The sequence below is a fragment of the Ammodytes marinus genome (assembly GCF_949987685.1).
Source record: "Ammodytes marinus genome assembly, chromosome: 12".
Lineage (NCBI taxonomy): Eukaryota > Metazoa > Chordata > Actinopteri > Uranoscopiformes > Ammodytidae > Ammodytes > Ammodytes marinus.
Window position 1 is genome coordinate 30,965,942 of NC_137216.1, and position 12,883 is coordinate 30,978,824.

The window sequence follows — 12,883 nt, forward strand, 5'->3', positions numbered from 1 at the left end:
TATCACAAAACCAGATCCCCAACCCCGACTCTCCAGGCCCTTATATGAAGACAGACAGGAGCTGGACATGGTGTACACACTCAAGAGGGAGCCCCTAACCCTTAGCTAACTCACTAATTATATTAAAAAACAAAACTCCCTTCAAAAATCATTTAAAGACTATAACATTTAAAGAAACTTGAGTAGCTAATATTAATGATGTGTATTTAGAGGGACCCCTAACCCTTAACTTGGAATTGTTTTATTTTTATTCATTCACTATTAAATGTTTTATCATATTTTACATTCGCTTTTCTAATGTTTATTCTTAATCTAGATGAATTTCATGCCCCTGTAAAGCACTCTGAACGGCCTTGTGTCTGAATTGTGCTATAGAAATAAACCTGCCTTGCCTTAACTAACGCACAAATAATATTAAAACAACACAACTCTGTATAAAAAGTTTTAAAAATCACTTAAAGAATATAACATTTAAAGAAACTTGCGTAGCTTATATCACATTAATGATTTGAGGTGTGTGGGTTATATGGCTTTTCTGTTATTACTTATCTATATAAGTATCTAGATATAGATATATAGATTACTTTGGAGATTTGTAATGTATTATAAGATTTTTCTCAGCTTTTTGTTAAATTGCTATCATTTTGGTAACTATATATGAGTCGTATTGTTATTGTAGTGTTTGTGTAATGTGGTGTCATGTGTAATTAATTAATTAATGTGATTGACTAAATTGTATTGAATTAATTTAATAATTTATAAAAGGATTGTATTATCACAAGGAGGAAAAGCTTCTAGCCTTATGCTGAAAGCTAATGGGGATCCAAACAAATAAACAAACAAACAAACAAACAAACTGGGCCTTTTACTCTGGTCTAGAACCATGACTGGACATCGTGTAGCATCAGCTTAGACTCTGTGAATGTAAACAGTTCTTTCCTGTGTGTTTGGTGTGCCGTTCAGGAAGTGGATGGAGACATTGAAACATGGTATAAAACGTTGTGGGATGTGTTGAGGACTTACTCTGTCGCTTGGTTCCATCTTGGTACCCCCTAGGAACCACTCCACAGCAATGTCTTCGTAGGACAGCTCACACTCGAAGGTGGCCGTCTCTCCGGCAGTCAGAGTCACATCTCTGAGCGGCCGGGCCACTTCGATCACTCGGGCTTTGGATGTGGGAGAAGACATGGTTAGTCCCCCCCCTTAGATCCAATATATCCAAAACAAATCCCCAAAGAGAAAAAGCGCTAATCCTTAATGGCTTATCCTCATGGTGTGTGGGTGGTTGAGCTGAAGGCAGGCTTGGTGCTAGCCCTCAGGACAACTGAAGACAGCTACCCTGGGACTTTGGCATTGGGGGGCCAAGCTAATTAGCATACGACCTGTTGGGCAGATGTATATGGCTGGCATGAACCAGTGAGAGCCCGGGTCGCGTCCTCTCCCCCCCCCGCCAATCACTGCAGACCTGCTCTAGATAAGGCATGCGGCTTCTAAAATAACCGAGGGCCCCCATTGGCTGAGAGCCCACCATCAGGGGAAGCCCAATCTGCTCCTGTCAATCAACACCCTTGCTTGCTATTTCCTTGGTAAAAAAAAGAATGTGGACCCCCCTCTCCACCCTCCCCCCCATTTGCCAGTTACCCAACGCAACTCTGGTGTCATAACGTGGACAAGTGGCCGTGTTGTGGAGGTTTCAATATCGCACTCAGCCACAAGGATGTCACTTTGGATTAACAAGACACATCAAGTATTTACAGCAGGCTTCTTCACATGCCTGAATTAAAGCCCCGTTAACAAGCAGTTAAAGAGAGAGCTGTCAGTCTGTCCTCAGTTTGAAATCATTATCTCTGCTGACTGACAAGGGGCTGTCATCACGTCGACCGTTTAAACATGAATTCTAGATTGGTCTGGATTTCTATGAATAAATTAAAATTTTCATACACTGCAAATACATCTCTATCTAAAAAAGCGCTCTCAATTTTTGAGTTCAGTTTTTACAGTCCTAGACCCTGAAAAGGTCATAAAGGACTGCACATTTCAGCCACTCATACTCTAACTATGAATTATCTTTTGATACATTTGTATTAGAAATTAAAAATGTTCTCTCATGAGCTTGTTTTGACGGGACACAGTTTTCTTGCAGGTAGCGTTGGGTAACAGAATGTATATATATATTTTTTCTTTGGTTGGTTCAGGATCATTTCTTTTTTCCTATTTATCTATCTATCTATCTATCTATCTATCTATCTATCTATCTATCTATCTATCTATCTATCTATCTATCTATCTATCTATCTATCTATCTATCTATCTATCTATCTATCTATCTATCTATCTATCTATCTATCTATCTATCTATCTATCTATCTATCTATCTATCTATCTATCGGTCTGTCGGTCTGTCTGTCTGTCTGTACGTGAAGTGAAATGTATGTAACTGTTTCCAGTAGTCATGCTAAGCTAAGTTAAGCACCGGTGACTCATGTAACCTCATGTAACCAAGTGGCGCCTGTTCTCCCCCAACCAATCAGAATATCATCTAAAGTCTTAAAGGGGAATCACCCAAACCGTGTGCATGTGAAAGAACATCCAAACACAAACCAGCGGGTCCTCTGAAAATTTGATGTTTTCATCGGCTTATTTTGATGCAATTCATGTGTTATTTCTTATATAAAGACGGGCTAAAGCTGGACCTGTTGTACACACTCAGAGGGCCCCTAACCCTTAAATAACTCCCAAATAATATTAAACAACAAAACTCTCTATACAGTTTTAGAAATCACTTATTTTTCAAAGTTTAAAAAAATTCAGGGTGTTCTCTGTTCTGTTGTGATGTATTTCATCCCTGCGTTCCAATCCCCATACTTCCCTACTATTTAGTATGCCAGAAAAAGATTTAGGATGTCCCAATACATGCACGTCGTCAATTGTAGTATGCTAAAAAAAATACATAAATGCCCCACTAACTCCAATAGCATTTTGGAGTATTCATCTTTATTCTTGAAATTTCTCAACAAAATGAAAAAAAAAAAAACTTCCTGATTTTTTTTTCTCTCCTGTGGCCCTAAAACTCTTCTGTACTTAAGTATGTAGTGTAGTAAAAAGAAAGAGTGTGTGATTTGGAACGCAGGGTAAGAAAAACCCACAAAACAAGCCCATACGAAGGTACATATTAGTAAGTGCTAACTGTTGATGTATTTCATGTGTTTTTTCTGTCACCTTTGACCCTGAGTTGAGCTGTAGATTTGGCATTCGCTGCTGAGAAGTCGACACTTCCGGCCATGCTCATCTTGCAGTTGTACATGATCAAAATGTGTCTGGATCCTTCCTCCTTGATCTCAATCTCCTGCGAAGAAAAAAACAACAAGAGTTCAAACAAAAGATGGTCATCGAAAATAATCTCTGTATACAGCTCTGTAAAAAATGAAGAGACCACTCCAAATGTTCAGTGTCTCTCATTTTACTATTTATAGGCATATGTTTGAGTAGAATGAACATTTTGGTTTTATAATATAAACTACTGACAACATTTCTACCAAATTCACAATAAAAATATTGTCATTTAGAGCATTTTCAATGAGTAATGTAGAGATGAAGATTGAAGAAAAATCCAGACTGGTCTCTTAATTTTTTCCGCGGCTGTAGATGCGGTATAGTTTTTGCTTAACAGGGTTCAAAATAACCCTTTGCTCAATGGTCGAGTCCAGTAAAATTATGTGTTCAGATTAAAATCACAATTTAAAGTAATCAATCTCATTTTGAATTATTTTCCTTTCACATACTTTGAGCTGCAGACTTCAAATCCAATAAATGCAAATTATATAAAGCTCTGAAAAAAATTAAGAGACCACTTCAAAAGTTCAGTGTCTCTCGTTTGACTATTTATAGGCATATGTTTGAGTAGAATTAGTAGTATTATACTATAAACTACTGACAACATTTCAACCAAATTCCAATACAATTTTTGTCATTAAGAGCATTTCTATTAAGTAATAAAGAGATGAAGATTTAAGAAAAATCCAGACTGGTCTCTTAATTTTTTCCAGAGCTGTATTGTGCATATGCCCAATATATCAACATTTCGTATCATTAACTAAAAGAAAACAACAAAACCTAAAGGGAACTTCAATATGTATGTAGGCTATAATTATTCACCAGAAATATGTAAAGAAAGTTACAAAAAAATGTATGCCAGTAAAACTATGATCTACTTGCCAAGTGGGCAAAATGTTATGTTGAAACCCTGCTTAAAAAATGATGTAGCATTGATTTCATTGAAAGGAGGTAAATTAACCCTGCGTTCCAAATCACATACCTTTTCTTTTTACTACACTACATACTAAAGTACAGAAGAGTTTTAGGGCCACAGACAGGAGAGAAAAAATAAATCTGTTAAGGAAGATTTTTTTTCATTATGTCGAGAAATGTCAAGAATAAAGACGAATACTCCAAAATGCTATTGGAGTTAGTGGGGCATTCATGTATTTTCAGCATACTACAATTGTCGTGCATGTATTGGGACATCCTAAATCTTTTTCTGGCATACTAAATAGTAAGGAAGTATGTGGATTGGAACGCAGGGTATGAGTATCTTTCTTTCTTTTTTAAGGAAAGAGAAATGTGCTCCTCGAAGAAGTTGAATAACATTTTTTTTCTGGTTTAAATAAAAACAACTTTTTCATGTTTTCAGTGTGTGATCTTACAGAAGACTGGTAGAGAGATTCTCCCTTCAGTTTCCAGGTGCCGTGCAGATCATCGGCTGAGATCTCGGCCTCAAACGTGGCTGTCTCGAGCTCCGTGATCTCCACGCTGTACAGCGGGCGCACAACCTTGATGTCGCGCTCTGCAGGGGTTTACAAAGAAGTTAGTCAACACCAAACACAAGGCACAGCTGAGCGAAATCTCTCAGGGAAACCGGAAAACATATCAAAACAGTTCGATGATGTCGTTGAATGGTCATCATCAAATGGGTTCGATGGTCAATGGAGGACAGACAATGGGACATGAAGACAGACGTGTGACAGTTTGCAAGTAGCTGACGCTCTCTTTAGGAGCGACTTACAGTTTGTGCAAAAGCAGACGACGTTGAATAACTCCACAATAACCCAAGCCTATAACACATCTCTACAATGTAAACGCAAACTATATGATTATACTTTATTAACTATTTAAGGAGCTTTTCTTGTGAGCTTTTAAAATGATCAAAAGCTAAGTCCTCTGATCATAAAACTTGGGGGTACATCTGCATAACACATGTGGTAGCATCATGTCTAACCCATAGAAGGACACGCCAAATGTGAAAACCATTTACCTCAATTTACATCAGACATGTGACGTCTACTTTATGGAATTTGAACCTATATATTATCTATTCTAATTATAACCTATCCATGACCGATTCACTGCCTTTATGACATTGACATGAGTTTTGTGTGCAGGAAAGTCCTACAAATGTCTAGTTCTCTATTTTCAACCCTGGCTTTTCTAACTACATATAAATACTGTTAAACCTCAAAATAAAACACGACAAATGAATTACAAAAAGGACATTTCAGATTTTCCAGAGGCATTTTGCAACGAGACCCGCTAACCCCTGACCCTGCTTTGTACAGTCATAATGATATTTAAGATGTATAGAGTTGGGTTATCGCCAAGCGTTGATCTAAAGTCACAAACATTACAAACATACAGAGTGACCGAACAGGACATAGAAATGATGGATGGATGGGAGATGGGAGATGAGTGGCTGCCCAAAAATGAGGCGTGGTTTCTGTGAATGGCCCGATTCTTCCGGGGTTTAGGGGCTGGGGTTCGCGTCGCTGCTAGTATTACCTTCGATGTTCAGGTCGGCTGTGGTTTTGTCGGTGCCACAGTCGCAGGTGTAAGCTCCGATGCTGCTCTTCAAAGCCTTCTTGATGACCAGCGTACGCTTCTTGCCGTCCGATTGGATGAGAACGGTCTTTGACGCAAATATTTCCGCGCCATCTTTGTACCATTTGACCTCGGCGTTGGCTTTGCTGAGCTCGCACGACAAAATCACTTCGTCCTTCTCGACAGCCGAGTAGTTCTGCAACTTCGCTGTAAAGTACAGGTCGCCCTCTGGAAGAAGGCATACAACAAAAACTGGTAACAACAGCTTAAAACAATCGTACAAAAGCAGAAACATACAACATAACAAACAACATAAATGCGGAGGACATTGTCTTAGCATTGGAACTAAGACCATAACCTTGTAATTTCTATAATTGTGCACTTGACACTTGAGGATCTGTGTGGAAATTCAGCTGCATTTTCCCAGAAGATGTCACTAACCAAGAACGGTGAGCATGGCCTCTGAGGTCTTGCCCATTGCCTCGACTTTGATCATGGCGGTGTCGTCCATGGTGACCTCCTTGAAGGTCAGTTTGTGGACTTTTCCGTCCTCTGACATGTGCACCACTTTGCTGGGGTGCAGACGGATGTCGTTTTTGTACCAGACCACGGGGATCTTATCGTGAGAGAGCTCAACACTGAACTCCGCGGTCTCACGTTCCTTCACGGTCACATCTTTAATCGGTTTGATAAACTCAAGGCGAATACCTGACAAACAAGAATTATATTTGTAATATTTAGGGAAGTAAATATAAAGTGGTAACACAGATGGTGGGAAAACATAGAAGTTATTGTGACAATGTGTTCAAAAGGCCAAGTCTAAAATGTGCTGTAGACTCTCTGTGATCAAAATATAAGATCTTGTGCTCGACTCGATCAAGTGTATTGGAAGGAATATTTGCCGTTGTCAGACTACATGAACCTTCACCTGAATTCAAGTCATAAAATAGTAACTGTCCGTACCTTCTATCAGTGTGGTTTGTTAGCATTTAAAGACCAAGTGTAGTCTAAAGTTAATCACAGCAAAGACTGTGTAAATCACACCATCGCAATGTGAACAAACTGAAACGGTTTGACTCCATTTACCTTTGATAAACAACTTTCCAGATGTCCTTTTATCTTCAGCCTCAAACATGTATTTGGCCTCGTCTTCGTATTTGGCGTTTTTTACAATAAGAGTGTGTCTGTTTCCCTCCACCAGGATTTCATACTTGTCATCGTTAGACAATTCCTGAGACCCCTTTAGCCAACGGAAGCTTTTGGGCTCTCTAGAAATCTCCAGCTCAAACCTTGCTTCGTCATTTTCGTACACATGCACGTCAGCCAGCTCTGAGACGAATGAAACTGGGATCTCTGTTGGTTCAGACAGATACAGTTAACATCACGGCCGAAAAGCGATAAGATTTATAAGAAAGAAAATCCGTGAGAAACCAACGTTGTGCTTGGAAAACGTGTCTAGACTTTGAAGAGGAAGGTACGGTGAGTAAGGGAACGCTCACCCTTCACTTTCAGGTTGGCAGAGCATTTGGCGTTAGCGGCGGTAAACACCAGCTCGCCGGTTCGAGGCACTTTGCAGTTGTACAAAACCAAAGTGTGTTTGGCTCCGTCCTCCACGATCTCAACATCCTGCAGGCAGCAGGTCAGTAAAAACATTTCAGTTTTCAAGTTGAAAGTGACGAGAGAAAGAGTGTGGTTGATTCACTTTCATTTGTAAAACAATCTAATGTGTCAAAGGCATTATTTTTTTATTATTAAAGATAATTTTTTGGCATTTTCAAGCCTTATTAGACAATACAGAGTTGAAATGGGGAGACAGAGAGAGAGAGAGAGAGAGAAAGGGGGGTTGACCTGCAGTAAAGGTCTATGGGTCAGATTTGAACCCGCGACCACTGCAACAAAGGCCGGAGCCAATATGGTACACACTCTATCCACTACGCCACCGGAGCGCTCCGTGTCAAAGGCATTCTACGTATGAATCTGATCAACCAACCACTCAGGATTCTTAACGATAAAATGTCTGGGTTTATTTACAATGAAAGTGAATCAAACCAGGGATAAAAAACATATCAGCTGAGATGTATTTTAATAAGACATACGGCGGATGGACTGAGAACTTCTCCGTTGAGTTTCCACTGGCCGTGGACGTCGTCCTCACTGAGCTCGACTTCAAACCGAGCGGTTTCTCCGTCAAACACCTCAGTGCCATACATCGGCCGAACCACCTTGATGGTGCGAGCTGACGTTTAAGAGAAGGGACAACATTTCTTACTGAAGATGTTCAGACATTTAAGCACAGATAGACAAACACAAACATCACAATGTATATCAGACAACAGACAGGTGCAGACAGGGTTGATGAGATAACGAGATCAGGGTGGTCTCACCAGGCTTGATTTACATGGCCTCAATGAGCTTTTTGTTTAAACTCAAAAGATTGATTAAGGATGAAAGGAGTGATGAAAGGGACCAGAGTGTTGTAAGTGGTAATGAAGAGGTGATGGAAGAAAAAAGATGGTTTAGTACCAAAACTGAAAAACAACTTGGTGATTGGGCTGGAGGTGTGGTTAGGAGACAGGGCAGGTGAAGGGGCAGCTACGTCAGGAAAGGGAAAAGTTGGGTTCCGAACACCACAAACTAAACTCTGTACCTTCAATGTGAAGCGTGGCTGCGGTCTTGTCTGTTCCACAGTCACATAAATACTGTCCTTGGTCGTCGTTTGCAACTTTCCTGATGATGAGGGTCCTGTGTTTGCCCTCGGCCTTAATGGCCACCATCTTAGAGCTCTTGATCTCTGTCTCATTGTGGTACCACATGACTTCCACGTCTTTGCTGAGCTCGCACTCTAGAACCACTTTGTCTTTCTCCACTGCAGTATAGTCCTGCAGCTTAACCGTGAAGTACGGATCTCCCTCTGGAACGGGGAAATGTTTTGCGTGACTCTCCGAAGCACATAAACAACATACGTATATATGGTACAAGGCAGACAACAGACTAGACAGACAAAACAGTTGTGGTACACGAATGAACAACATAAAAAACAGTTCCTTATGACACAGGACACAGAAAAACAATGACAATGTTTACATGCACAGCATATTCTGACTAAGGTCCATACTCCGGTTAAGACAATAATCCAAATAAGGTGTTTCCATGCTTAGCCACTGTGGAGCAGAAACAGCTGTTTACATGGCAATGTCTTATTCTGACTATGATCTTAACAGGCTTAATATAGAGTATCGACTATTGCTGTGCATGTAAATGTCACGGACAAATACACAAACACATGAGGTCTTTTTTGTGGACCTGTACAAACACACACACGGACAAACCGTACAAATAGCTGTGGTGAAAAAGAAGAAAGCGATTTTTAATGATGGTTTACCTATGACCGTCAGGTTGGCCATGGAAGGTATTCCCTTGGCCTCAGCCTTAATCTGGCAAGTGTCATCCAGAGTAACTTCCTTTATTTCTAGCACGTGTTTCTTTCCGTCCACATGGGTGAGCACCGTTCGGCTCGGATGGATTTTTTCGTCGTTTTTGAACCAAGTGACGGGGATGTTCTCATGAGAAAGCTCCAGCTCGAACCTAGCCATATTGCCTTCTTTCACGGTCTGGTCCTTGATCGGTGAGATAAATTTGAGCCTGATACCTAGAATTGCGTTAGTAAAGCATATTCATGTGAGAGTTGAAACAGGCTGGCAACCAACTCAATGAATCGATTGAAACAATAAGGCTTTTGCTTGAGGTGTGTCCAGTAAACGCGAACCAGCACTTACCCTCCACCGTGAGTTTAGCCGTTGAAAGTTTGTCCAAAACTCCAATCGTATATTCGTCCTCGTCGTCAAACTCACAGCAGTTAATGACCAGCATATGCTTCTTTCCATCATCAATGATGTCATACTTTTGGTCTGGGGTGATGACGTCATCCCCTTTGTACCACATGACCTTAGAGACATCCTTGGTGATGGTGCATTCAAACTTAGCCTGTTTCTTTTCAGGCACAGACACGTCTTTCAGCGGGACAACAAAGTCCATCTCGATTTCTGGGATTTAAAAAGTGACACGGGTACACAAAACATAAACAACACAACAGCACAGTAACAGTCTACAGCAAGTGGCCAGTTTACCAAGTGCCCCCATGTATGCTGTACCCGGTCGTAATCCTCTAAGGCTCTAGACGTCAGGATGTTGGCATTAATACTCATGTCATTGCTTGTTGTCGCGGACTCGATTGTGGCTCATATACACAGATAATCTAATTTTATCCTACAGATAACATACTGGAGACTTCTTCAGGTCAAGGTCAGGATGAAAGGACTCCATGGAATGAAGGTCTTCAAGGAATGAAATCTTGTTGGGAAACAAGGGTTCTTTATGTCTTCACCAAAAGATCTAACAACAAATCTAACGATTCTTAAACGCCAATATGTTGGAAACATGATCTCATGGCCGGTGACTATTTCATGAACATGGTTTTCGTGGTAACTTACAAACTGGCCACTGTACGTAGATTTAAACGTACAACATTGAACCACAGACGATACAAATATATATACTGTAGTGCGACATCACTACACACATTTTCACACAAAAATCGAAACAGAGAAAAAACACCAGACAGACCAACAGATAGACATGTTCATTTGAACAGTACATCAGACAGAACAACAAATACCAGACACCATTCCGTCCGTTGGAAATAGTTGGGATCCCGTTTCAAATGCTCGTCTTCCCGGGATGCATGATGTCTCAAAGCATGTCGAAAAAATTACGAATTTTCCTTGTCGACCTATTAAATAAAGATCTAAGGTCCGCCCTCACATGCCATAAAGCTTTATTTAATTTCCCACGGACCTTACACCTTTATTTTTACAGCTAAAATCATGGTACATTGATAGTACCACTACCAGCAGTACTTCCTTACCTTTGACGTTGAGCATGGCGCTGGTAGTCGCATTCAGAGCCATGTAGGTCACTTCTCCGGCATGATCCAACTGGACATTTTTCAGTATGAGCTTGCGAATCAGACCCTCCATTTGGAAGTCGACCGTCTGATGGATACATTACAGTACATTTATTAATAAAAACAAAAAAAAGGCATGAAAATAAACACGCAAATGTAGAAATTCGTGCAATAAGACTTGTGACACATAAAAGCGAGTGCAGCCAGTCTTTACCGGTGATCTGGTCAGAATCTCTCCTTTGAGTTTCCATTCTCCTGCGATATCGTCTTCAGAGATCTCTGTCACAAACACGGCCTCCTCCCTCTCAGTAACCTCGACGCTGGCCAAGGGCTTCAGGATTTCAGCTTCACGCTCTGATAAAGTGGTTGCATTAGTATGAATATTACAATTATATTAACTGTAAATATTTATCAAATGATAGAGAGAAGATAGCTATGATAAGGATAGATAGATAGATAGATAGATAGATAGATAGATAGATAGATAGATAGATAGATAGATAGATAGATAGATAGATAGATAGATAGATAGATAGATAGATAGATAGATAGATAGATAGATAGATAGATAGATAGATAGATAGATAGATAAACCTCCTAGTGTTAGCTTGGCAGTGTAGACGCGTCCTTCCACCTCCAGGGAATAGTCTGCTACGTCCTCGAGCTGACAGTTCTTGATAATAAGCGTCAACTCTTTTCCTTCCTTCTTGATCTCAACCTTGTCAGACGGAGTGAGCTCAGTCTCTCCCTTCATCCACTTCCAGTTTGGAGTCTCCTTGAAGAGTTCGCATTTAAATGTAGCTGCGTTCTTCGGTTTGACATGCTGGTCTTTCAGTGGTTTCGTGATCCAATCTTTGATGATTTCTGTGAGAGTTAATTAAAAAGAAGTCAGTGTCCATGTTAGGTTTACCATAAAAGAAGCAATAGAGCAATAATATACTAGAAATTAATGAAATGTACTCCGAGACAGGGCAGAGGATCTGAAACAGGCTTTGTTTGAGCTTATTAATATCATTTCAGGCAAAAGTTTTCAAAAGTTCATAGATGCAGTTTAAGTCGATGTTCGATCAACCGAAAATATATAGGCTGAATACCTGAGTTATATATTTATTCACTACCCTTTTTTGAATTTTTTTTACATTGAATCTTACACGTCTGTTGAGATGCCTTATGATAACATACAAATTCAAATATGTTCCTGTCCTAATCCATTCCAGCAGACATTCCTTAGAAGAGAATCAATTTTTATACATAATACTGTTTTCATGGATATGAACAAAGTCCTCTTTTGCTTACCAATGATCTTGACGTTTGTTGTAGTCTTGCAGTCCTCCTGGTTGGCCACCTCACATGTGTATAATCCAGTGTCTTCTTCGCTGGAGCCCTGAATGGTGACTGCGTGCTGCAAACCGATGATATTGATCTGAATCTTGCCGGCCTTCTTCTTCAGGACCTCGCCATTCCTCTTCCATACAACGTCCCTCTCTTTGTTCAACTCACAGGTCAGATAAATAGGCTGTCCCTTGAGAGCGGAAGTCTCCTCCTCAAGCTCTTTGATGAATTTCACCGGTAGCTCTGTGAGGAGATAAGGAGACAATGAGCAGTCTGAAAATAGCGAAGGCTAGAATTGGATCATCGGAGATACTATTTAGGGCACCAAGAATATTTGGTGCTCAAAGGCACTGTGTAATATCGGAGTCTTTTGGCATCATTTAGAGGTGAAAGATCTAGATGTCAACGCTCCTTTGCCTACCCCTCCCTTTAGGCTAATTTACAGAAGCAGTGGTGGCCTTCAAGGACAAGGTCTAGTTACTAAAGATGGCATCATCCACCACTACCTCAAGTCTTTCCACAATATCTATGCTAGTGTGGAGATATGGTGGTGCAACATGGTGGCTGCTATGTAGGTATAAAATACTATATAGAATATATTCTAAGGATATGAAAAAACAGGAGAATGTGCACTAATTAACACATACTGATGAGTATTATATTCCATTTCTACCAAGTCTCTTCTGAAGTTCTACACACTGTACCTTCAAGGGAATA

General features: G+C 40.2%; 1 protein-coding gene across 1 annotated transcript in view; it reads right to left on the reverse strand.

Annotated features, from left to right (window-relative positions):
* Positions 1-12,883, reverse strand: part of ttn.2 (titin, tandem duplicate 2) — a 312,546-nt gene that overhangs the window by 169,307 nt on the left and 130,356 nt on the right. The window contains exons 108-122 of the mRNA XM_080038538.1: positions 12,131-12,409; positions 11,429-11,698; positions 11,049-11,188; positions 10,796-10,922; positions 9,648-9,914; positions 9,254-9,520; positions 8,519-8,782; positions 7,968-8,107; positions 7,371-7,497; positions 6,958-7,224; positions 6,313-6,579; positions 5,833-6,099; positions 4,704-4,843; positions 3,220-3,346; positions 1,024-1,166 (exon numbers count right to left, since the gene is read on the reverse strand). Of these exons, the coding sequence (XP_079894664.1) occupies positions 1,024-1,166; positions 3,220-3,346; positions 4,704-4,843; positions 5,833-6,099; positions 6,313-6,579; positions 6,958-7,224; positions 7,371-7,497; positions 7,968-8,107; positions 8,519-8,782; positions 9,254-9,520; positions 9,648-9,914; positions 10,796-10,922; positions 11,049-11,188; positions 11,429-11,698; positions 12,131-12,409 (3,092 nt within the window). The remainder of the gene's footprint in view (positions 1-1,023; positions 1,167-3,219; positions 3,347-4,703; positions 4,844-5,832; positions 6,100-6,312; positions 6,580-6,957; positions 7,225-7,370; positions 7,498-7,967; positions 8,108-8,518; positions 8,783-9,253; positions 9,521-9,647; positions 9,915-10,795; positions 10,923-11,048; positions 11,189-11,428; positions 11,699-12,130; positions 12,410-12,883) is intronic.